General features: G+C 37.9%; 1 protein-coding gene across 1 annotated transcript in view; it reads right to left on the reverse strand.

Moving 5' to 3' along the window:
- Nucleotides 1–266: 266 nt before the first annotated feature.
- DCP2 (decapping mRNA 2) overlaps nucleotides 267–26,016 on the reverse strand; it is a 26,420-nt gene continuing 670 nt past the window's right edge. Inside the window, exons 2-11 of the mRNA XM_014951490.1 lie at nucleotides 18,710–18,861; nucleotides 16,911–17,038; nucleotides 16,357–16,455; nucleotides 12,880–13,032; nucleotides 11,059–11,171; nucleotides 10,844–10,951; nucleotides 9,944–10,067; nucleotides 9,284–9,391; nucleotides 6,668–6,719; nucleotides 267–5,976 (exon numbers count right to left, since the gene is read on the reverse strand). Coding sequence (XP_014806976.1) covers nucleotides 5,813–5,976; nucleotides 6,668–6,719; nucleotides 9,284–9,391; nucleotides 9,944–10,067; nucleotides 10,844–10,951; nucleotides 11,059–11,171; nucleotides 12,880–13,032; nucleotides 16,357–16,455; nucleotides 16,911–17,038; nucleotides 18,710–18,861 — 1,201 coding nt within the window. The 3' untranslated portion in view covers nucleotides 267–5,812. The remainder of the gene's footprint in view (nucleotides 5,977–6,667; nucleotides 6,720–9,283; nucleotides 9,392–9,943; nucleotides 10,068–10,843; nucleotides 10,952–11,058; nucleotides 11,172–12,879; nucleotides 13,033–16,356; nucleotides 16,456–16,910; nucleotides 17,039–18,709; nucleotides 18,862–26,016) is intronic.

The raw sequence follows: 26,016 nt of genomic DNA on the forward strand, positions 1-26,016 counted from the left end.
CAAAGCTGGGAAGAAGCCATGGGAGATCTGATCACGGCTTTTAGCTCAGCTCAAGCTTTCAATTGTGTTCAATGGGCCCCTTGTCCACCTTTAAAATTGACTAAAAAATAATAAGTTATTTTCCTGACACTATACATAATCAGTACTGCTGAATGGCTTAAGGCAATATTTAAACATTCTACAGTGAAAGACTAAACCAGCAGCACAGGTTTTACGTTTCACACTGATCAGCAATGTTTATATTCATACTTCAGTACTTCAGTAAGTTTATGTATAAAATCATTTAATTTTGCAGAGAAAAATTACAGAATAGAAGAAAATGGCAATTTAGTCAGCCTCTTAAATGGTGTGCTTCAGTTTCTGAACCTGTGAGTAACAAAATGACAACCATCAGTACAACAGATATTACAGGTAGTTACAGATTTTATTTACTAAAATTGAAGAGTTGACTAATGCAAACTTTCTTCAAGGTACAATAATGGGAATGGAATAAAATCTGTAACTTTACATGGTTTTAACCCTATTAGCTGTACGTACTTTCTAGCACCGATATGCCACTTACATACCAGTGAGGAAAACAGATCAAGTTCTTGAGCTTTAAACAAACAGGAGGAAGACATAACCCTTCATGCAAAGAGCCATATAATAAAACACTGGCTCTCCATTTTCTGCGAGGCATGCAGTGCTGCACAGAAAAGTGTTATTTTTGGGCAGAAATACTTGAGTCAGCCTGGGTCCTAGAACACATAGAGCAATCTAGCATTATGCCAAAATTAATGAACGCAACCCCACCTTCTTCTGTGGAGTCTGTTTTGCTTTCTAAAGTTAAAGTGCCTTGCAAACCCAGCTAAGCTGCTCCTCAGGGCTGAAGAACAGCTTCCACACACTGCAGTGCCATGCAGACATAGTAAAATTACTGAAGTATCCTGTTTTAAAGTATAGGCTTGAGAAGTATTTGCTGAGAGCTCTTAATCATGCAGTTTTGCATACTTTTCCTGCATAACAAAAATATATACCCAACCACTAAGATCATCTCCCTAGTTTAGTTATTTTGCTCAAACATGCCTTTTAAAAAATTTGGAAAGTAAGTTTTTTCTGACAGTGGGAAGTGCATTGTAGAGAACTGAGTTTGCAGGATCTATTATCTTAAAAAGCTATAAATGCCTTGTTTTAAAATGATTAATGCTGCATGAGCTGTAATCATTTTTTTAAAGGCACTGAACTAACTCATAATGGAAACTAGAAGCTAGTTCTTCTGATCAGTAATAGAAGTGACCAACACTGACAAAATACTCAAGTGTTTTCCCATAAATTTCATAGTGAACCTATTCCAATTGAAACATTCTGTAACCTGTGAAGTTTTGATAAGTAGTTAAAAAGCAAGCTTTCTTTTCTTTACTTCTGCAAGTATTGAAGGAGGAATTGAAGACACTTTTACTTCCTTCCCAGAAGTATCCCAGAGCTGAGAACAATTTAAAGATAAAGGTTGCTGTAAAGCTGAACCTATACAGTAAGTTAAGTCTAGCTTAACCTAACATTTTGAATTAAAAGACAAGTTAAAACCCGAGCACTTAATTTTAACACAGTACTACTAATCCAGAATTCTTCCTCTTGTATGATCTTGAATATGGCAAGTTAATTGCTATGTATCAACATACGTCTTCCATTTGAGTTCTATTTGAAACAGTGAAATGCAGACACAGCATAAATCCTACTGCCTTGACCGGTGCTTATGTACAGGATTAAGAACAGTGCAAATACTAGCATTTAGCCTACTTTCATTCTTGAACTACACTATTGCTATAAATGCATAAGAACAAAAACCTATTATGCAAGAGCAGTGACATTTCCAAGCCTAATTTACTGTAAAAGCACCTTCAGTTAGCTTGTAGAAATCTACCTTATCTTAAATAATTTTGGTTGCTTCAAAAGCTGAAATATTGTAATAGCAATCTGAAATCATGATGTCATGTATAAGCACCAGATTATTTAACATATACAGTGCAAGACGCAATTTCTGTAAATAAACAGATTTTACATCAACAAGAGAGGCTATTCAATCAGTTCTCAATAATTCTGAGCTTCGTAACACATTTAGAGTATAACCTCCTAATCTAAAAGATGAAGGCACCTGACTTTACCTCTGAAAAAAGAAAACCCTCTTGTTGCTCAGAATTTATAAAAAACAGGTAGCCAAGGATTAAACAGCCCACTGACCCAACAACTGGACAGCCAGCCACCCGTGGAGCAGCAGTGCCATCTCGCACGACAGGATATTAGAGCTTGGATTCTCAATGCAGACTCTTGCTCTTCACACCAGAATGACGTGAGTGCTGCTATAAATTGCAAATCAACAAAAGCAACTCTACTACAGTAAGTAAAAGTTGGAAAAAATAATTTCTTATCTGAGAGCAAGTCTGCTGGGAACAGCCAGACCCAAAGCCTGCCTTGTTTTTAAAAGGAACTGTTACATTTATAACAGCCACAGATAGGTGAAGGGAAAAAACACAGAATTGTTCTCAAATCACCAAATTAAATCAGGAAGGTTGGAGCACAGCATAGAAGCCTGGAACAGTGACTAGGCCCAACTTTTTATTAGAAACTATTTATGCAAGTTTGGTCTAAAGAATTTACATTGTGTTAAAAAAATACTTTGATTGTGCAATAAATAAAGCTATTTCCCCTCTTCTTCCCAGTACCACTGTTTCCAGACTTCAAACTAGGTAAGACAACAGCTACTTTCAAAAGCATGCATGTACATCGAGGAGTTGAAGTTAATAGCATTTCAGCACAGAATATATGTCATTCAATTAGGCAGATCACTCTTCAGCCTGAGTTCAAAGTTTAGAGCATTCTGTGAAGGAGAGATGCTAAAAAATCTCGCACTAAAGCAGGGAGTTTATGTAGAACTAGAAACTGCAAACTAGGACTAGATTCCCAGCACCCACACATTTGTAGGCTTTTTTTTTTTTGTTAAACATTTGTTTATTCCACAAGTTCTTTAATTTCAAGAACATTGAATGACCATTCATAATCTGATTAACCCCTTACAGGCAAGCATTCTCAAATTGAGAAATGTTTGTTTTTCAAGTATCTTGACATCAGCTCTCGAGTCTGACATGCAATTACTGTGTCTAGCTCCGACAAAATAAAAACTCACAGAACTAAATTCTATTCTAAACTTGTTACTTCTTCACTGTTTTACAGAACATAATGTAAACTGTACTTCTAAACTTAGAAATATACTTAATTATAAAAGGATGGTGAAATAAGAACATAAACAATAGTAAACAATAAAAAAATGTTCACAGTGCAGGGCATGACAGAACCCATAAGGTAGATCACATGCCACCACACTTACATTGTTTTAGAAACCTTACTGAGAAAGCAAAAAGCAATGCTACTACAAGAAACAGTACCCTTATACAAAGAAGTTATTGCATATTTATCACATTTATTTGCAACTCACATTAAGGCTAGATTTACTAAAATCATGACATATGTATAAGCCCCACTTTGGGTTGCTTCATGAAGCAACCCACTCCTCTTAAGACCAACCTTTCACTAAGAAAAAAATGACCCAGTGAATACAGAGGACAGCCAGCAACTCCTATTCATAGGACACACTTGCTTCGTGCTAAAGATTTCCTCTGTCTGGGACATGATTTCCCAAACAACTGGCAGAAGCTCCAAGTTCACTGCTTTGTCAATATCCCCTTTATTTCACAGAGCACTACATGAAATATAACTGTAATTTATCTGAAAAGTCAACTTACTTATTAAAGATTTCCACAGCCTGATATTTAATCATGCCTTAGGAGAGTCTTGTGAACTCCACAGGCAGTAGCAGCCTCAGGATATGAATACAAACTTCTGCCTCACCATGAGTAAAGGCACTTTTGCTGGGAAATCAACTACTTGCACTAAAGAAGTAACTAAACATTAGTTTTCACCTGAAGCTGAATAACATAAACCTCCTCCAGCGTTATCCCACCTTCTCAATTACTGTTCTTTGCCATGTACTGTTTTGAACAGCCTTTGGATACCTTTTTTTTTAACTTTTTTTTTTTTTTTAAACAAAGTGAGACAAAGCTAAATTGAGCTATTTCACAATTTGGTCTTGAAAGACAAGGCCCTCAAGACTCTTGTCCTCCAGAAGGAGGAAATGCTGCAGTCTGTTTCTCCTGTTGACTCATACAGGAGCCCAGCATTCCCATCACCAAGATTATTACAGCATTAGAATCCCATATCACCTGGTACCAGGCAGGTAAATAAACCAGGAGATAATTCTAAAGCTATTTCTGAGGAAAAGCACTAGGTAACAGATCAGGTAGGATGGATGAAGTAGGGTGGTTGAAGGAAGACCAGGATTTTGGTTTTGGATGACACATGAGTTGCATAAAGACTCGGTGCATGAGCATACACTGTGATGAGACATGGGCGTAGTTCATTCAACCTATGGTGTCACCAATTACTCACCTTTATTTTAGAGAAAAGTCTATTTTTAAATCTGGGACAACATGCTTGCTACCACAAGCTGCTGTGACAGTGCATTTCTCTCAGCTGCAAAGCACGTGTTCAAAACCCTGTAACTTGAATCATGAAGGTGATTTAACAGTTTGTCACCTCAACTCTTACTGGTTTTTTGGTGTGTCCCCCCCATCTTTGATATTTTTACTACGAAAGTGTTGTAGCTGAAAACAACTGAGGCTACATCATTTAAATGCTAACTGCAAGTGCAATTCAATACCACTGGATATATACAGAGCATACACTACACAACAGATCTGAGGACAACAGCACAGAATACGATACTGGACACCCTTAGAATAATTATTGCAAGCCCGATTAAGCCGTTTAGTGTCACACAATGACTCTATTATCCATGCACCTGCCTTCCTCCTCAGTGAGATCTACAGAGGCTTATTTACATTCAGTATAAATTCTACACAAGTAACCTCTCACAAAGTTTAAGCTTTTCGTTTTTGAAAGCAGCTGCAACTGGGCTGACACAAAAACTTGCAACTTCTTACCCAGCTGGGGACAGTGCTTAAGAGTTGAAGCTAGACACTTTGAATGGCTAAATTCTACCCAGTTTGTGTATCCTTACTGGAGACAGAGGCAGAGTAGGTACGAGAAGTCAACATGCTATAGATTTGACTCCAAGTGCTACTGATTGCCAGCCAACAGAAATTATCAGGGTGAAGGAGGGAAGATACTTTGGGCAAGCAACCAGGACAGAGAAAGGATGACAGGCTGAGGCTAAGTTTGAAATGTGCAACTTGGTTTCAAAATCACTAGCACAGAGGAGTCCTCTGAGAATCAGTTTCATTGCCACTGCCATAATATTGCAATGTGCTACACAATAATGACTAACAAATCCAATAATTTACATCAGAGCATTTAAAGGTTTAGCAAGCTGGTATATGCTAACAGTTAAAAAAAAAAAAAGTCAATGACATTCTATAAAACACACAGCAAGTTAAAAAAAAGAAAAAACAAAAAACAACAACCAAAGATTAAAAAATGCCCTCTAACGCACAGCTAGGAACAAGTGAACTGAACACTGGAAAGGTACTTTGTACTTTTGTGGACAAAGGCTATACTGCATTTAAAGTGCAACACTTGACTATGCCACTCCCATACTGCAAAAAGAACAAACCCTTCCAAACCATCAGTCAGTCCCTGCATTGCATTTAGAAATCAATCAAACAAAACAAAACAAAAAAGTCCTGAGAAAGAGTAAGGCTGGATAATAAACCCCCTCAATTGCAACAGGCAAGTCTGATTTTTGCTCCTAATAATTTTGCTGTCAGAGGTCAAAATTTTTCATTATGGCATCATGGTCAAACTTGAAACTCAAGAAAGCTCTTGATGAGAATGCAAATTTGTAATGGCCATTGCATGCCACAGAATGTCCCTCTACGTGTTCTGGCAGTGGGTCTTCACTGGAGCAACACATCTCATATGCTGCATCTGCTTAAAGAAAAAAAAAAAGCACGAAACAGGTTTTAAACAGTTATCAATAAGAGCATCAATAACAGCACAAAGTCATACCTCAAATGTGTATTCAATTAATATTTATGACAAAACATGTATGCCTGGTCATAAACAGACGAGGGGAACTCAAACAGCCATATTTACAAGTCATTCTGGTGGCTAGAACAAATCTAAAGTCATGGCAATTTGGGAACACTTTCAATAGCTAGTTTTACCCACAGGTGCTGTTTTACAAGTCATCTCTTTATAAGGAGGAAAGAAATAAGGCCCTGTTTTCTGAGCAGTAAGTAAAGAACTGTGTACACTCCCCAAAGTAGTCCAACATCAACTGCATATTATTACTAACAAGACAAAAAGCCTTGAACCAACACTCAAGTTACCAGCATTGTGTTGATTCAGACGCTACTTTCCTAAACCAGCTTTCAGTTACTTTTTCCTCAGCCACCTGGTATAATCTGACAGTCTTAACAAATAAGGAGAAGAACTGCAAACCAGCATGAAGCTGCACATGAAGTTAACCAAGTTAAAAAATTAATTAACTCAGATTGCCTTAGAAAGATACAGCTCAATAACATTTGGTTAAAATGGAAAAAACCCTCAACCATCCTTATTCAGGTTCCTTCGGCCTGTAACACTAACAGTGGATGAAAATTCAGACTGCACTTGCCTGTTTCAAAGTTATCTTGAAGTCTTCTCGTATTAAGCCTTTTTTCACATTTCTGGTTAAGAGAATGACCATACATTACACACTTCATAAAGAAACAGTATTCTATTTATTATGGTTACAGCTTAAACAGCTAAAAGGTATGCTGGTTATATTTGCTTTGACATACCTCCTGATTGTGAATGATTTTATTTCTAACACAGCATGAATTCTGTCATGTTACTTTATCTAGTAAGCATGCTTCAAGTCCACAAATCTTTCAGAAACATGCAACTTTTTAACAGTTTACAAACCATGTTTACAATGGAGGCTTTCAGGGAAAAAAATCTGAGTGCTTTCTAAATGTTTTAAGCTGGAAAGGTCTTGCATGTAATGGTGTGGAATTCAAGTTGTAAACGCATAAGACCATTCTTCAATTAACTTGTTCCGAAAAGCAAGGGGAATGTATTTGTATTTGCAAACGTGCTGCTACTGCCAATTAAATTAGCATGCATTAGAGACACAAACTTAGAACTCTGCAGAGTTCAGTTTTAGCCCCAGGTAGGCTGCTGGCAGTATACAGAGAAAATTATAGCCCTTTGCTGTCTGTGTGAATTAAGAGTTCCCTGGCCTACAAATTTTATTAGAAAATTATCACTGGGACATGAAATATTTAAATTTCAAAAGACAGATAATCATGAAAATGCAAATGAACACCACTTAAGTATTTCACAAACTCTGTAAAGAGCCTAAAAAGCAACTGTGGAGTATTAACAGTTCCACTTGCTTCCACCAAGATCCCACAGATTTCCATTACAGTTTTTTCTATACAGCCAAATTTCTGGGCAGTCAGTTCTTCGACTTTCCGTTCTTCTACTCTCAGACCCAAACAGAACTAACCATTTCTTGCTACAGTGAGAATTTTACAGAATGAGAGTTTACGGTTTCTTCATTTTCACATAAAAAACGGAGAGAAGGTGAAATTCATGAGCTGTAACAGGAAGAATCTAGCTTACAGCCAGTAAACAAGAAAAACTAAAGCCTGGACAAGCCAGCTGAACTGCATGGAGAACTGGGGCTCACTGCTGCACAAGAGCCAGCAAAACAGAATTGGAGAGCCATAAAGAATGGAGGGGGGGGCGAAGAAAATGGGGGAGAGGGTCAAAAAGACACTATATTAAAGAGAGAGATCTCAGTGAGATATTTGTGAGCCTTCTCCCAGCCAGGAGAAATATGCTGGCTTCGTTACTGCAAGGGAAGAAGTGACAAACCAAAAATGTCCTATTGAAATTTACCAACTGCTGTAGTTCTACTGTATGATTAAAAAATGATATGAGATTCTAGCATGCTAGTCAAGTTTGCATCTCAACATTTTTGCTAGAGCAAGGAAGTAATAAACATGTGCATTACCACTTTGCACCCCATTGTTGCATAACAATACGCCATGCTTACAATAATACATCATACATGATTAGGTTGACAGTTGGACTAGATGATCTTTAAGGTCGCTTCCAACCTAGACAATTCTATGATTCTATGAATAAATCAGACATGTACCACACTGACTTACTATGATATACTTGTCCTGGTTTGAGGTAAAACAGAACCAATTTTCTGTTCAGTAATTTTACCTTTTTAGCTGGGCTTTTTCTAACTAAACTCTGAAATTAACAGCATATTGTTCAAAAACCGTTCCACTCTCACAGTGATAAGACCCGATTATACCAAGGAATGGTATGCAGAGAGGCCCTTGCTTATATGTATTGCTATAACAACCAAGGTCAGGTAACTTCATTATTTGCCCTGTTGGAGGGTCAAAAGCAGAAAACCTGTAGGGAGGAGCGGACAGGACAGGTGAACTGCAACTGACCAACAGGGTATTGCATCCCATCTGCATCATGCTCAGTATAAAAGCTGAGGCATCAAAGGGTCAACTCTCTTCCTTCCATGGCCAACGTCCGAGGAGGACCCTGTCTGTTTGTCTGCCTTTGATCCCAATGCGAGCGTTCCTGACTCCAGATCCGGAATCCAGCTCCTGTCCATCATTGAGTCCAGTCTGGGACTTTTCCCTGTGCCTGCTGGTGACGTGACCGTCATCCTGGCAGCTTGATACAGTTTTGTAAATACTTTATACTTTTTTTTCCCCCCTTTCCCTTTTTTTTTGGTGTTTTATTATTATTATTTATTATTTCATTATTTATTTATTAATGTTCTCATTAAAGTAGTTTAGTTTTTTTCTAAACTCATAAATCTCTTTAACTCTTCCTCTCCTCTCCTTCCTTTTCCTTAGAGGGAGGGAGGAAGGGGCCATCTGTCGTTCTGATTGGTCAATCTGGTCAAAACCATGACAATACTATGTAGGCTATTACTTGACAAGAATCTGGAAAGCTGCAAGATCATCTACTGAAAAAGCTGACAGATTTTCAACTGCTAAAACAAGACTGGCTTCCAAACTGCAACCTAGGTATATATGCATAAAAGGTAACAAACGTCCTATTTCTACAAACACATACCCAATATTCTGATCAAATATACTTTTGATAGATATGCACTCTATTTTCTTTCAAGAGGACATTGGCCTGGCCATTTGTTAAGCTTTACTGGAACCAGTAAATAAGACAGCCACTGCATGTTTCTTACCAAGGTATGGTTTTGCTTAACTGGTTGAGCATGGACTCCGTTTGTTCGCTTCTTCTGGGTAGAAGTGTCTTGATGCTGCTTTCTGCCATTGCTCCTCAAGCTCTGACTCTGCCATTAAGTCCAAAATGTAGTAAAGAGAAGAGTTTACATGGCAGCATTGAACATCACTGCACTGACACTTCCAACTTATTAGTTAAAACATTCCTGAAATAACCTCAAAACATATAAAGGAAATCTTTTGTAGGCAAACTGAAGCACACTGAAATTAACCAAACATACACTCAAGTCACAGTCATCAGCTGTTACTCAGTCTTCTCTTGCATTATTACATACACTGTATTACACATCAGTGAATTCCCATACATTGATGCATAGATACTAGTGGTACTGAAAATATTTCAAAATGGTACACGGAGGACACCAAAATGCTGAGTAGTAATTGCTATCTATACCTGAAACAACACAACTACCACCTGATATCCACCACTTCTAATGTCAGATAAATCTGAGAATCCTCAAGATTATTTTTTCCATGTGTTTTTTTTTTTTGCATGTTATGATGATAAATCCAGCATTTTCATTCCAGAGAGGAATCCTTATGAACAGACACATGTGTTTTGAATAGCCCAGATGCATATGGTTGCCTAAGAGACAACCTACCTTTATTTTCAAAGCTTCTGACATCTCAGGATGACTATATGGCTTCTGTGGCTGTTTTGGCTTCACCCACTGCTCTCCTGAAGAGCCATCTGTAAACACCTGCTGACTACAGCGAAGTTTGGATCTAGTACAGGAAAACACACAGAGTTCACAACACAACTTGATAGCAAACCTGTTGATAGCAGCACATAAATATGAAAGAATTTTCTGCTTTTTGAGAACAACCTGGAAGGCAAGCTTAAGAACCCTAGTGTGGAAACTGTAATAATGCTCACTGCATTCACCCAACTTTGTTTTGCCAGCTGGTAGGAAACCTATGTTCTGCATAGGCAGCAGACTAGGTTCATATTAACATTTGTCCTGTTGTTGTTATTGTTGGTGCTGACTGGGCTCCAATCACTGGAGCATAGCCTTTTCTTTGGGAATAGTTTTTAAAATTTGCTCTACTGTTTTTAGCTCAACTGAATCAAAAGCCAGTAGGAGTTATTACCCTATTGATCTCCACAGGTTTTATCTAGCTAGCTACTTCTGACAGTACTTTATGGTCCTACTTTAAAGGGATCTATTTTTCTTTTGTGGAAGTGTCAAAAGCATTTAAATCGAACCAGTGAAAGTTACCTACTTGTTTAAGCTTCTGCTTTTCTGGATTCCCACAGACAGGACTCATGAAATTATCTCACTTCTGACACATGACAGAATTTACCAAACAGAAGTGTATCATGACATTAATTCTCATCCTACTTACTGCTCTATGACATATGCCTGCTTTTTAAAATTTTTTTAACAACCCATTCTATTACTGGAACACAAATACTTGGTGAAAGAGAAAAGACAAGAAGTTTTGTATGATCAGTGTTTTATAGAAAGGATATAGAGGTGTTAAACTGACCTGGTTCTTACCTAGCTTTTTCCAAGTTGGGCCTAGAGGATGTGCTCCCCGCAGATGAACATCCATTATCGCTATCTGTGGAATCTCCGTTCCTTCGGGAAATCCATTCCCTCAATGGCCTGTGAGCGCAGAGATATGCAACAAGATCTACTTACTAAAACAAATCTAAAGAAATTAAAGTTGTCTGAAAGGCACTTGCATAGCATCTGCTTCATCTCAAACATACCTGATGAAGGGAATTGCCATAAAGAATTTGTTAGGTGCCAAACCCAACTTGGACTTTGGGGTCATGTCATTTCTGTGGCATGGCAATTTGTCGATGGAAAACCACTCAATATTCTAGAAAAACAAAAAATAAAAATCAAAATACCCACTACTGTAGCCTTACAGAATGTTACAAATCTGTATCTAACACATTTATTTCTCATAATTAAAAAATTATAAGGGAAAACTTTAATTAACAGACTCCAATAGGGCTTTTCACAAAATGTTATTTAACAATGAGGTCATTATTCTGACTGCAACTACAGAGTAAGAGATGGTACAGCACATACCCATTGCAAGCTATCGCACCTAAAACATGAAAGGTATTATCCAGTAACTAAATTCTGAATGATGAGTTTCAAAAACCAACCAAACCACCACACACTGAATGCCATAAATGAAGGTATAGTCTTTAAATAATTTTCAAAGCCACTACTATTCTTGCTATTTTTATTTAAAATGCCATGAAAACTAGACCAGCAATGATAGTTCAAAAATTATCAGAAAGAAGGGAATTTAGCTTGCAGAGTAAGTTTGAGTGTTTGTTACAAAAGAAAAAAACATGGGTAGAGGATAGGATTTGTGCTATAATTTATACATTATAGTTTTAACTGTAAACTGTATACTTTGCAGAATGGGAATGAAATCAGGAATTATGAATATGTACAGTGTAAAAGAACCCACATGAGCTTTTCTATTGCAGAACCTAGACCCAAAACCCCAGGTTCAGACAAGATGCATGTTATGGAAAGAAGTTAAAAATTGTACAGGTTTTCAATATAGTTCTACAGGGAATACAAAAATGGTGTGCCTGCTTGTATTAGATCAGATGAAGATCTGAGGAAGACAAAAATCTGTCCTTATAACTCTGTGACTGCCCATACAGATGGTCACTGCTATACAAAGGGGGCATTTACCATGCATTTTAAAAACACTCAAAGTTCATAATCTTTTACTTCATATTTTGAAAAACAGGTCTCTAGTGCAAGAAATTTAGAGACTCCTGCCTAGGCAACTACAAGTACCTTTTCCTATTCAGAAAGCAAGAAGCCCTGTTCAGTGGCACTACCTGCATGAAAATACAGGGATAGCTGTCTTAAACTGAACTGCAATACAAGGAAGATATTTAAACTTCAAAGATCATGGGTTATCAGGAACAAAGCTTCCAACAAGTCTATGACCCGAGTCTCTGCTTCTCCCTTTCACAATACTTTTTAAAAGCCTAATGGTACACAAACCATCCAAAATAGTTCCCCTTTTCTGTCCCTTTCCCAACCTCCACTGTAAAATACACTACTCTGCAAGTCTGGATAGTACTACCCACGAAAAAGAAAAAACAATCCTTAGTTTCTCCTTCCAACATGTAGTATCTTTATATTCTGAAATAGAATTGAAATATAATATAATCTATATAATCTTTTTATATTTTATATTATATATTCTTCTGAAGAATATATAGTTACATATGTGGTTATAACTGAGAATAACATGAAATGATTAACACATCCACCACCTAAGAGAAAAGAAGGGGAGAATTACAGTTTGACAGTATGCTGTAATGCTGTTTTCATGATGAATAGAGGCATCAGACAGTCAGTCAAGAATCAGTCTTTGCAGTTGAATTGCAAAAAGTTGACAAGACCCTACAGTGCATAGATGCCATTTGTACCTCGTATTTGAGGTATTCACCACGCTTGGTAGTTTCATCATTTTACAGACCATTAGCTTTAAAAATCAAGCTCCACAACAAGGTTCCTATAGATTCAAACAAAGTAACACATACCCGAATTTCCCTCCTAGTTTTGGGGTTGAATTTTGTGTTCTTGGGAACTCCTGGAATGATGTACAGTCGTGCTAATTGATCATTAATTCGCAGCTCGATGTATTCTTCTTTGCAGATATAATCTTTTATGTCAAAGCCAGTTTCTTCAAACACCTGAGAAGCACATAGGTGAAATCAGTGTGTGTATTCAGATTTATCCTTTCAGAACCCATCATCACAAGGGAAGGAAGGAGTATTTTTCAGATCTGTCCATGAAAGCAGGTCACTGCTGAGAAAAACAAGCCTTTACACATAGATATATGCTCAATAATAGAAAAAGAGCTTTACACTTCTCTAAGACAGACTGACCTGCAATAAAAGTTGAAACATCTCTATTACACCCTCATGTAACAATTTATTAATATGGATGGGGAGTCTAGCTGCATGTTTCTGGATGCATGGAAAAGTCTTATTCACAGGATCTACTATTTGGGGAGTAAAGACCTTCAAATTCTAGCAAGGTTTCCTTGCACCTCAATTTTTTTCCTCTTTCAACAATCCTTCTACTTCATGAACCTTCTACCCCCGTATAAATATAAACACTTTTACATTCACAACAAAACCCAGCAATATGGTAGCAAAACTTTTACTACCAAATTCAAACCACACATTCACACTGACAAAGAAGCTTAAAACTGCCTTGTCAGGTACTCCAAAGGGGTAAAACAGGAGTGTTGTATCTGCTGGAGACTACTAGAGAAGCAATGATATTGTAAAAGAACATTTTCTTTGCATCTTTTATAGTCTTGAAATGAAGGACCATAGATTCATAAAGTGCTTTGGGTTGCAAGGGACATTCAAAGGTCACCTACTCCAACCTTCCTGGCCATGAGTAGGGTTATCTTTCAGCTAGATCAGGTTGCTCACAGCCTTACTAAGAAATATTTACTTTTGACAACATTCTCAAATATACAAGGTTTATAATATACAAATATTCATGTCAAACACACCTAATAACTTAAACCAGATCATGTCTCTAAGCTTGCTAAGGAAGTACTTATTTTCAGAAACTTCCTAGTCTCTGAATTCTCTACAAAAAATACAAGTATCGGAAAACAGGCAGGATTGATACCACTGTCCAAAATATTTCTGCCCATACAGTGGACAAGTATGACTACAATCACTCAAAGACCTGTATACTAACCCCAGGGCTATTAAGCCCCACTGCCAATAATCCAAAAGCAGAAGTCCACAGTTAAATTTTCTAAAGACCAGATTTATAATTAAAAAGAGGAACAGAATCTTCAATAAAACCTCATTTCAACCCCCATCTCCTGGGGGTACGGATAATGAAAAATAGAATCAAGTAGCTACATATAAAATGATAAGAGCAGAAAATACTCAAAATATGTTATGCAAGACACCAATGTATATATTGTTATCAGCAAAATGGTTTTAAGTTCAATTTTTGAAAATGCAGAAAAATTAAGCATAAATATGAAAAAAACCAGAAGTGTTTAATACAAAGAAAGTAATTGGCCAGTTAGTCTTCGAATTCCCACGTACAACTCCTCTTGTATCAAAATAAAAAGCAAGCCATCTTCCCATCTAACTACTTTAAGAACATCAGAGTTTAGGGGAAAAAAAAATTTAAAAAAATAAAAAAAAGAAACAAACAAAACCCCACCACCACACACTGTCTCAATTAAAAGAGATGCTTTTCCTCCATACTTACTACTAACACCCATGTTTTCCCTTCCAAAATGATCTTTCCAGATTATTTAAGTGAATTAATTGTAGAGACTGCTCTTACCAAGAGAATCATCCATTTAGTATGGTTTTGCCCTTATCAGGTTCTGAAATACCACTGCACTGCATAGGCACAGCCCAGAGAAGACCTCTATAATTAGACCTTATACAGATGCAGTTTATGGTTTTAGACATATGCTGGCTCCAATAAAAGCAGTTCAAAGACTTATGCACAATTATTACAGACATCCCAATTCCCGGCTACATGTAAGCCCTGAAGAATTTGCTAGTTTACGCACAATGACAATCTACCCTGAGGGAAAAAGTTCATAGCAACAGTGTTGTTCACTAGTGTAATCCAAATCAATTCTCCAAATTCAAAACACTACCAAAATATTTTTTTCCCCAGTATAACTGTGCCCACTTTAATGCTTTTGCTATCATAACTTGAAGTAAAGAGGAAGGCATACTTCACGTCATTCCTTCCTGTAGCAGTTACGCCTAGTTTGTCCTAGCCACTGTGTTGTGGTCCATATATTTTTATGGTCTCCTCTCCCTTCAGTCCTTTAGACCAACCCTAAAAGAACATGATGAGTAAAAGTTTAACTGAACACGTGCTGTGGGGTAGGCGGAAAGAGACATGCATTGAATAATCAAATTAACCTTATTAAGTCTCTACTCATCCTTTCCCAGCCCTTGAGTTCTGCAATTACAGCCCACTGCATCTGTAGCTCAAGGTGTTTCACTCTTTGGCGTGTCATTTGATACTACATAAATAATGTTCTACACTCAGAAATCAGTAACTGCTAACATGAAAGCGTATTTCACGTGTGTCTATCGCATGACACTGCAGTCACCTTATTTTGCTTTTCCAAGTCCATATTAAATGTATGAGTGGTGTGGACAGCACCATCAGGGAATCAGACATTTTCATTCATTCATCTTTGACATATTTTTTTTTTTTTTTTTAAATCCGTGATTTTTAAATACTGATTCTATCCAACCATAAAGAAAACTAAGGCATTTTATTACTTTCCCTAATCTTAAGTATTCCTTTCAAAAATTCTGGATGCATTATGTGACATGAACATTACAGTTTATACCAGCAATACTCTTTTACAGGCTATTTTCAACATACAGCTTCACTATATACATATACATGGGTCTCCAGCAGCAATAAATCCCACAGATTATTTTCTTTTTCAGGTTTTATTTGGCATATACTTTGAACTTTGTTCCTGCACCACTGAAAAATAGAAAAGTAAAGTTCTTCACAATTTTTATGCAATCTTCTACAGCCTCCAACTTAACTCTTTACATAGCCTAAATTAGTACATAGGCTAAATTCCCATTCTTCTACATTTTTACAGTTATGATGACCTTTGAAATTAATATTCCAAAGGCCACAAAGTACCTAAGATTCCACAAGCAACAAAAATAATACTTAAAAGTAACTGATAGTGCAGCAGAGAAATATAATACTACTCACTTAACTTAGCAAGTTAGTACAAAATAATTAAAAACATAGTATGGTGATTTTAAATTATACAATCAGACCCTTCATTATTGCTCTGGAACTCAGAAAAGCTCTAAAAGCTACCAGCAGAAGCCTCCTGCAAAAATAGACTATTTACCTGATTTCAATAAAGAGATATTAAGTAAAATGTTGTTTCATCTACCACATATCTCCTGTGCTCAGAAAAATTTCATTTCTTTAGCTTAAATTCAAGGGAATCAAATATAACTTACCTCTCTAGCAGCACAGTCATGAGGAGCCTCTTCTTTATTTACTTTCCCTTTTGGAAATCCCCAACCAGACTTTGCCAAATAGCCCTGAACCAAAAGAACCTGCAAAATACAAGAGAATGCAACTCTCAGAACCCCACTATTCTAACCCATTTCTATTAAATGTCTTGTCTTCATTGTCCCCTGCTTCTCCAGAAAAAACAACTTTAGGCTGGATGGGCTTTAGGTTTTTTGTGTTCTAACAAGAACTGCAGATTTTTTTATGGGTTCATGCAACTCTTAAAAAAACAAAAAACAAAAAACAAAAAAAAAAAAAACTGAGTAGAAAAGCAAGTGGAAGTATGTTTACTGTCTCATATATTATATTTCTGTACACACCCAACAATGTCAAGAAACTGTCAGGTCTTTGTGAATCTGAAGCACTTTCCCCACTCCAGTCCACCCGTCCCTCCCCCCTCCAGCACCTCCACCCTTCCAGCGATGGAAAAATGTAAACAAAGAGATCACTTCTGCAGGCATCCTTCCCTCTAGCCCTTCACAACTATTTCTGTCCTTACATTTTCAAGTGTCTCATCGAGAATAATTGCACCATAGGTTGGCACTCCCATTTTGTATTCTTTCCACTCATCTAAAACCTTTTGCACATCTTCACCTTGAGGCAGTAAAAAAGGGCAGTGATTGAAGAGTACAGCGGCACGTTAAGGACGATAAACATAAGCATACAGTTTAAAAATCACACCCAGACATACAAAAGACACCCATTCAACATTTACAACTACCACACTCCTTCACTGAAGTGCTTTCAAGACATATTCTCTTGGAAGTAAAAAATATTATGACTAATCCATCATCAAATTCTGAAGGTCAGAAGGCATCAAGTTATTCAGCAATTCCAAGCCAACTGAAAAAAAAAAAAAAAAAAGGAAAAGAAGATGGCACAAGACTGCTTGTCTGAAGGAAGATCTCCCCGAATTTTGAAAAAATAGTAACCACGTAACAGTTATTTTGAATACGCATTATTCTTAAACACATTTTTTTTCATTTTGAAGTGAGACAGACAAAAATACAGTTTCATCTTGTGCTTGATGTAAGTGGATAAATTTTTCCCACAGTCATTTGTTAAAACTACAATACAGGAATCTGTACTTGCATATATACTATGCAAAAAAAATTATATTTTTAATGGCATCAAGTTACATACTTCTAAATTGTAATACACTTTAACAAAACACACCATGCAGAGAAAACACGAACGACCTTTATAACTCTAATTCTGAAAGCAAATCCTTTAATTAAAGTCCTTAATAAAAGTATTAATATTATATATTACATATAAAATTATACTACCAATAAATATTAATCCATAGCAGAAAGCATAAAAATATAACACTGCAGCAGAGCTAACATTTCTGGCAAATGTGAGCTAGAGAGGGACAGATGTCATGAATAAATAAAACATATTATATTGTATTTTTTCTGCGCTGCCTACAATTACTGTAAGAATTCTTTTGGCCTGAAAATATATTTGTATTTAAAAAATACCTAAAATAAATTTAAAAAATAACTGCATAATATCAAGAAATAGAAAATTATCATATTTTAACAGTTTATTGTTAAAACAAAAGCTGTAGCATTTCTAAGTCTCTGTTATCAAACTAACAGAGAAGTATATTGTGTAGTGAAGCCACAGATAATATTATCCTGAAAGTTAAAAGCAATACTCCATTCCCACACCAAGAATATATGAGATAAGGCTAAAACTAAAACACTTGCTAGATGAAAGTCACAAGTTTTTCTCCAGCAAGGACTAGATAGTGTATGTTCCAGCGGCCCTTGTAAGCAATAAAACAAAACAGAGGCCAACCGTATGAATTCAGTAAAAACACATCTTCTCCCAACTACCTACAGAATTGTTTCTAGAAGCAACTGCCAGTACTTCTGACAAACACGCACCACTGTCCATGGGGGAGCCACCTTCAGCTATGTTAACATTTATGTCACTATTTACTTGGAAAGGGATTAAATTAAGGAGACAAAACATCACGGAGAGCTCTGACAGCTCATCTTTGAAAACGCCCTAGTCTGCCAAAGTGCAACCATGAGGAAAATCCTCAAAGATCATAAACTACCTGTTTGCTATAGTTCTTGAGTAGTCTGAGAAACATCTCTTTTGTGGATGCCAAAAAATTATGGAATCAATGAACAGATAAAATCACATACCTACTAGCAATACTAACTTCTAATGACTAGCACATGAACTGACATTATCCTGTTGCAAGTATGAAATTTCACTAACAATATTCAGTTTGTACTTTATCCACGGAGACAGAAAACAATCACAGTAATGAAAGGATATCAGCTTTAGCAAAGTCTCTTATCCCACACTGAGGTAATCCTGGTGTGTTTTGCATGTAGAAGTCCAAGTAAAACCAATGGGCAAGTTCAATCTGAAAACACACTCTGATTGCATTGTCTCTCTCTTCACTTGGAATGTGCAAAATAAATCGGCTGCCAGGAAAGAAAGAAGAGTAAGATTAGCCAAATCTATTGCTTTATATAAATCTAACAACAAAAATGCATTGCAACAGTGGAATTCCTAATCCATTAGCAAAGAGCAACAGACCAGGTGGCCTGGACAGCAAAAGATTTTCACATCAAAGTAAAATACAGCTTCTAAAGTCAAGAAAGAGAATGGATGGTGATTTTCTTTCACAAAAGTCAATTACAGTAAACTAGGGTAAATTAACTGTTGTGAAAACAGGAAAAAAGAAACCTTACCTAAATGTGTATACTACAAGAATGAAAGCATTTTTACATGTCCAGTGGAGAACATCTACAAACTCTGATAACAGAAGTCAACACATTTTTTTCTGGACATAAGGTAAACGTGGCTATGCATTTTCACTTAAAACAACAGTAAACCATTGATTTATGTAGATTTTAAAATTCAATCCTCTTGATTTTCTCAGTCTGAAACAGAACATGGACAATTGGTTTATTTTGCAAGTTTACTTGATGCTTTAGCTCAGATACTGGCATACAGGGTCCCAGAGATGTAAGTGAAAGTGCCTCTGCACGATAGCCTATTTTACTTAAACTTTACTTACCTAATTACTTGTAAGATCAAGAAAAACAGAATTTTCTTTTTAGAAATGTAAGGTCACCCACCTCATTGAATCTAAACCATTTGTCAGAGATCTTTTACATTCAGCTCCTGAGTACCACCAGCTACATTCCACATAATATAATTGCCAATAACAATGCTTAAGACATCTTTATTTAAATATACAATAAGTATAAATTTTTAAGGGATCTCAAAGTGGTTGCCTGGCCCAGCCACTCTGGCCAAGAACGGCCTCTTGCCTGGCCGCTGGAGCGCAGCCCCACGCACCAGGGACTCTGCCCAGGCTGGAGGACACGGCTGCCACTTTGCCTTTGGCAGGTTCAACCAGTAGCAAAGCCCAGCACGTATCCCAGGGACACACACACAGAGGACAGAGCTGGTCACACAGGCTGCCACAAGGTGCTGCCTTCGATAGCACCTACATACAGGACTCAGGCAAAACACAGGCACAGAGAGCCAAGTCCCCTTCTGCTCTTCAGCTGGCAGACACAGAAGTGCTAGTGCATGAGCACACTTGACATTCTCCAGGTTCACAAGTACATGCACATCCATAGGTCTCCCAAGAACCAGCAGAGCTATGCCTGTCCACATAAACAGGTCCCTGCCTCACTGGCTGGTCCAGCTTGAAGTTTGCTAGTGAGTGCACAACAGGTTTGGAGAAAAGAAGACACTTACCCGCTACCAGCCCAGCAGCTAGCTAGGCACATGGTCTGCAACCCACAGTCCTGCTCCAGCCACCAGCACTCTATCCCTCACTCACCCCACTCAACACAGTTCCCCAGCAGTGGCTGGTCTTCAGGACACTCACCATCCCCACCCCAGCGGTTGGAAGCCAAGACCCCCACCCATGTGAGTAGCTGGCACCAAGACACCCCCCCACCGCAGTAGCTGACAATCTGTCTACTCACATGCAGAGACAGCCCTTCACCCCTGTACAAAGGTACCTGGGGTAGAGGGTGAGATTATGCAGACAGAAAGTTAGGAAAATATTTAATAAGATAGGCCAGACCGCGGCACTCAGGCGAAAGGCTCAGCCAGACAAGCGTACTGACCGTCCCAGCTTTATACACAACCATCATCCCTCTTATACCCCTTTCTTTTGACTTTCTCCCTGCCACACCTCTCCCAGCCTGGTGTGTGGGATGCCTCTGGTTTACTGGCTGATCGGCCTGGAAATAGTGCCCGTGGTTTCGGGATAGTCTGACTGGCAAGTTTGTTTATTGCCATTGTCTTCACTTTTGTTTTCTTAGGTCTGTGTCTCTATATTTTTAGTTCTGATTTCCCCATTTTCTCCCTTACTTTCTCATGACCAGGTCCACACTCAGATAAACTTGCTGGGATGAAAGTTCCCATGCCCCCTCATCAATTTGTGGCCAGGTTTGGTTCCCATCACTGCCTCCCTTATTGTTCCTCCCTCGGCTTCTGTCCCTTCTGTTTATGGTTTCCTCCCGTTCTTGTTATCCTGTTTTCACATGGAAAAAGGTCATTGACCAGATACCCTTAAAGAAGCAGACACTCTCCCTTATATAAATAGCCTTATTTGCTTCAACAACAGTATTTTCCTACTTGCCAATTTTCAGTTGGCAGTATCACCCCCCCAACTGCTTCTTTCTTTTTAAAGGCTCTATTACAGATGAAAATAGCTCTTACATATACTGTTACTATAGGTTAAAGGTAAAAAAATAAGTCTACTTTATAACTAGTTGATGATGTTGCCCCAGCACTGCAGCTGAACATAAATCTGAAGACACAATATGTAGAATTAGTACCAAAGAGAAGTAAGAACATGCCAGCATTAAGCTTAGAGTAACAAGAATAAAGCCAATTAGAACACTACTTATTAATCAATAACCTAGCTCCTAAGTTACTTAGAGTGACTGAAGTGCTCACAACAGGCATCTCTAGACAGCAGGGGGCTGCAGGGTAGCCTCCATTTAGAAGAAGCCAGGACTGCCCTGTACTGGACACAGCTGGCTCCAACAGACACAGCTGAAGCCAGCAGCCAAGATGGTGGCACCTCTAAGGAAGAATAAAAAAGTCAGACAGGCAGAGGAAGACAGAAAAAGAGTATGAAACAGCCGCACAAATGCCAAGGTCAGAGAAGGAAGAGGGAGAGGAGGTGCTCCATGGCAGAGCATATGTTCACACTGCAGCCTGTGGGTAATCCCATGCCACAGCAGATGAACAATTCCTGAAGGAACTTCAGCCCAAGGGACAGACCTCACACTGGAAGAAAGGTAAAGCATAGAGGAAGGAGAGGCAGAGACGAAGTGTTATGGACTGATCCATCCCCATCTCCCTGCACTGCTCAAGGGGGAGGAAGTAGAGGAGTCAGAAATGATGGGGTGAAGCTGAACCCAGGAAACATGGTTGTTACAGTTTTTGTCTTTGTTTCTCTCCACCCAAATCCATTTTAGCTGGCAACTAACTAAATTAATTTTCCCCAAGTTGAGTGTGGTTTGCCCATGATGGTAACTGGTATCATCCTGAGCCACAAGCTTTTCCATCCTATTTTCTACCCCCATCCTGTTGAAGAGGGGAAGTGAGTGGCTGGGTGGGCATCCCGATGCTGGCCAAGGTAACGCACCACAATCCTGAAGTCAAAAAATGGGGTAACAGCACTTGCTTATATGAGAAAGCACCAAGAAGTCCCAAAACCTACATTAAGACTATGTACCTCCACTTATTTATTCAGTAAAGAACAACTCACGAATGCAAGACAATATGACCAAAAGAGTGACCTGGATACCTGTGACTTGTTATTTAACACTCTGGGTCAGAGTGGTCTACAACTGAAGCTTAAAACACACTTACCAGAACAAGAATAAATTGTATCCTGGCGCTGTGTGATCTGAACCAGCCTAGGAACTCAACACATGTTTGAAGACATTATGTACCTGTCTTTGGCTTTCAACTTGTTTTCATGTGCTAGCAAGTAAACATTTCACTCTCTGAATAAGTATAGAGGTGTAACATTTTACCCCCTGAATACAAATGCTAAGTGAAGAAGTCTCTAAATTTACTTTACCAGAAGGGAAAAACTGAGACAGCTTGGGGAAAAAAACCCCACAAACAAACCAAACAAAAAAAATCCCAAACATTAAATGAAAGTGCACTAAACTACTGTTTTAATGTTATTTTTGTTATCCTTAGCAGAATGGTTTTGCAATGAAAGCATTTAACAATAACCACCACCACCATTGTCACTTACACTCAATTCTCACACAGATCTCTATAGCTTAATATAAAAGCCTGCTTTGTTATTTTACAGTGTTGGGAAAAGTTGTGGGATTTGGTTTGGGTTTTGGTTGGGGTTTTTTTGATTTTGTTTTGTTTTTTCTTTGGGGGGGAGGTCTTGGCTTTTTTTTTTTTTTTTAAGAGATAGCTTCTACTGATTGTCTAGTACAGTTTTCAGTGCTGTATGGTTTCAATATTAGATTCTGTGAAGTCAGCTATGAATGTTTGAGTACACTCATTACAGCAGGTAACTTTATATGTTGAGCTACACAAGACACACAAAGCCCAGGGCCTGAGAGCCCTTCACCCAATATACTTGCTTTAATAAAGCCAACATGAAAGAGAATTTCTAATAATATAAATTAAAAAGTCTACGTTTAAGCTTAGGTATAACCTGTATGAAAGTATTAGATTTCAACTGCTCACAGCATGGAAAAATACTAAGGTTGATGTCAGAAAGAATATCCACAAGTATGCATTGAGGCTGTAAGGTTTGGTTTTTTTTTTTTCTCCCACAGAAGAAATAGGTACACTAAATTTCCCTTGTCCAGATAAAAACTTAATTTGATGTTGAATGCTAGTTGCTACTAAATAGCCAAATTTACCCTAGCAAAATACATGATCACACAAATATTGCATGTGAAACCTTGTAAAAGTAATATCAACCTACAAACCCTCTATAAGAACAAAATCCAGACCCTCCTAGAAGTTCATATATTTCAAAACTCAAGTTAAGTGACTACAGACAATAAAAATGTGGACTCAGCCCAATTAACTATACAATTGAACAGTATTTGTCAACTTAAGATCAAAATTGATTACTATAAAAAGAAATCCAGTCATTCTGCACAGGACCTAAAATCTTGGCAGCTCTAACTCACGATTGCAAAACTAAAATAATTGATGTGGTAGAGGTTACCCAGCAGTATTTCATGGGGTTTTATAACCCATCAGGCCCAAAAAATACAAATAATAATAAAAAAAACAGAACCACCACACCCTCCCCTCAAGGCACACAAAATGAAGATACCAGCTAAAGCACCTTTATATGCCTTTGGAGCTAGCAACTGCTGTGAGAATTACCTGCAGGCATTAGAACAGCTGTAGCTGCCCCGAACAGTGAAATTATTATATAGACTAATTGGCTAAATTAGTTAGAACAGCTGCAAGTGATCTGAGGACCTACACATGAGCCTCTTTGAGTAGCCTCTGTGTGAAACCTCCCTGAGCTTCTGCCCAGACAGGAGTCCCTGTGAGGAATCTAAAGAAAGTGATTCAGCTTAAAGTAAAACCCACATTTTAATTCAGCAATGCATAATGTTGACAGAATTAGCACCAGCTCACTGTGATCTTTCTGTCATAAGGAAATAGCAGGTAAAATGGCAGATACAGTCACCAGTACTTCTTACAGAATCAGTGAGAATGCAATATCTCCTGCATACACAAACTTTTAACAACTAAGAGTTTTCTGAAGGGAACCCAGACCTTTTGCTTCAGGATAAAGGAAAATATCCTTGCCCAAAGAAAAAGTGTAGAAGTCTTAGACAGATATTCTAGCACTCTCAGGATATAAATAAAACCACGAGTTCTGTCTTCCTAACACCTAAGCTTTTAAATTAACGTTTTGGTTTTCAAGTACAGTTAAAAAAAAAAAAAACAACCACTAAAAAAAAAATCTCAAGTTACTTGGCAAGCTTGACTTGAAATTAGATTTATTTCACTATCTAGCTTAGCAAAAGTTACGTGAATTCTTGCCATCTCCTAAAAATTCACGAACAGTTATTTAGATTTACAGCTCAAACTGGTACAATTCATATAAGAAGATACTAAAGAATTTGTATGGGTCTTGCAACTTTCCAAAACTGTTATATTGAAACTATAATTACTTGAGTACTGAGGTTTATTTGCTGATAGAATTTAAAAAAAAAAAAAAAGGAAAGAAAAATGAAGTATAGGTTAGGCTAGAAAATATTTAGAATTTTCTCAATAACTGAGCATGAAAAAATGCTTGGCTTTCTATACTAAAATCTCCAATAATATAGATAGATTGAGGAATGTGGGAAGTGACAGATATTTTAATAACCCATTTATAGCCAAACACCTGAAGTACATCACCACTGATCTTCCGCTTATCTTCTCCCTTGAGCCAAGGGCTATCAGGCCCAGTCACTCCTCTAGTGCACACCAGAATTCCTTTTCTCTTTCCCACAGGAAAGCCTGACCCCTCTGCTCCTTTCAGTTGTTCTGTCTGCGTCCAAGCAAGCCAACATATCTGAAGCAGGGTTGATCTGCTATCACTAATGGAAGTCAACAAGGTGAATTAGGAAAAGATGAGGAGAGAGAAAGACGGTAACTAAAACACCCTGATCTACCATTCCAAGGCTTTTTTTTTAATTAAAGCCACACAACAACATTCATACAATTGTAAGACAAAACACCATTTCAAAGGTAGAAGATGACAGCAGCTCAGAGGAACACAGTAAGACAGTGAGACTGATCCTATAACAATGTAAGATCTGATTACTCATGTGCCCCACAGGAGTGATACTAATAGGTTATTTGTGCACTGTGATTCCCCTCTGGATTTTCTGAAGAAGTATTAAACCTCGCTTCACCTATGAGCGAGCATCTAAAAGATAAGTCCCACCTCTCTGTAGGGAGCCCAAAGGAGGCATGATGAAACTCAAACATGCCTCAGAGGCCAGACTTAGAAAATCGAAAATTTACTTGTGCACTGCAAACTCTGACTCTCACATTAGATATATGACAAAACTCTACTTAGAGAAGCAGTTCTAGCTTCCTCTAGCATTCTCACTCTTAAGTATTTTCACTCATTTGAAAACAGTAATTCCAGTACGTGGACTACCCTTTTTCTCTAGTAACCTTTCCCTCTTATGGATTAATACATTAATACTTCAGGAGTCCTTTTGAGACAGTAAGACAGAAGGATTTTTTCATGTCAAATGTCACAACTACTTTGGGGCATTGAATTCTGGGGTTGATAGACAGAGTCCAAAGGGCTACACCATAGATGATCGGAGGTTGTTACCATAAGTGGAAGAAAAGCCTCCCTCCTCCCCAAGAAAGGGGAACCCGTGTTTTATGAACATTTAAAGATGTAGCCCTTAGGATAAGCAAAGATAACCATTTCTCTATGAAAGGACCAAGAAGCGGGAAGAGGACGGGTTCAGCCTGAAGGGAATTCCCTCGGTACCTCCTTTTCTGTCCCACTGGAACACTTCTCTTCCAGCAGCGCTAAGTCAGCAGTGCTGAGGGACCCCCTGACCCCCCCCCCACACACG

This window comes from Calidris pugnax, unplaced genomic scaffold (genome assembly GCF_001431845.1).
Source record: "Calidris pugnax isolate Ruff unplaced genomic scaffold, ASM143184v1 scaffold148, whole genome shotgun sequence".
In the NCBI taxonomy this organism is placed as follows: Eukaryota; Metazoa; Chordata; class Aves; order Charadriiformes; family Scolopacidae; genus Calidris; species Calidris pugnax.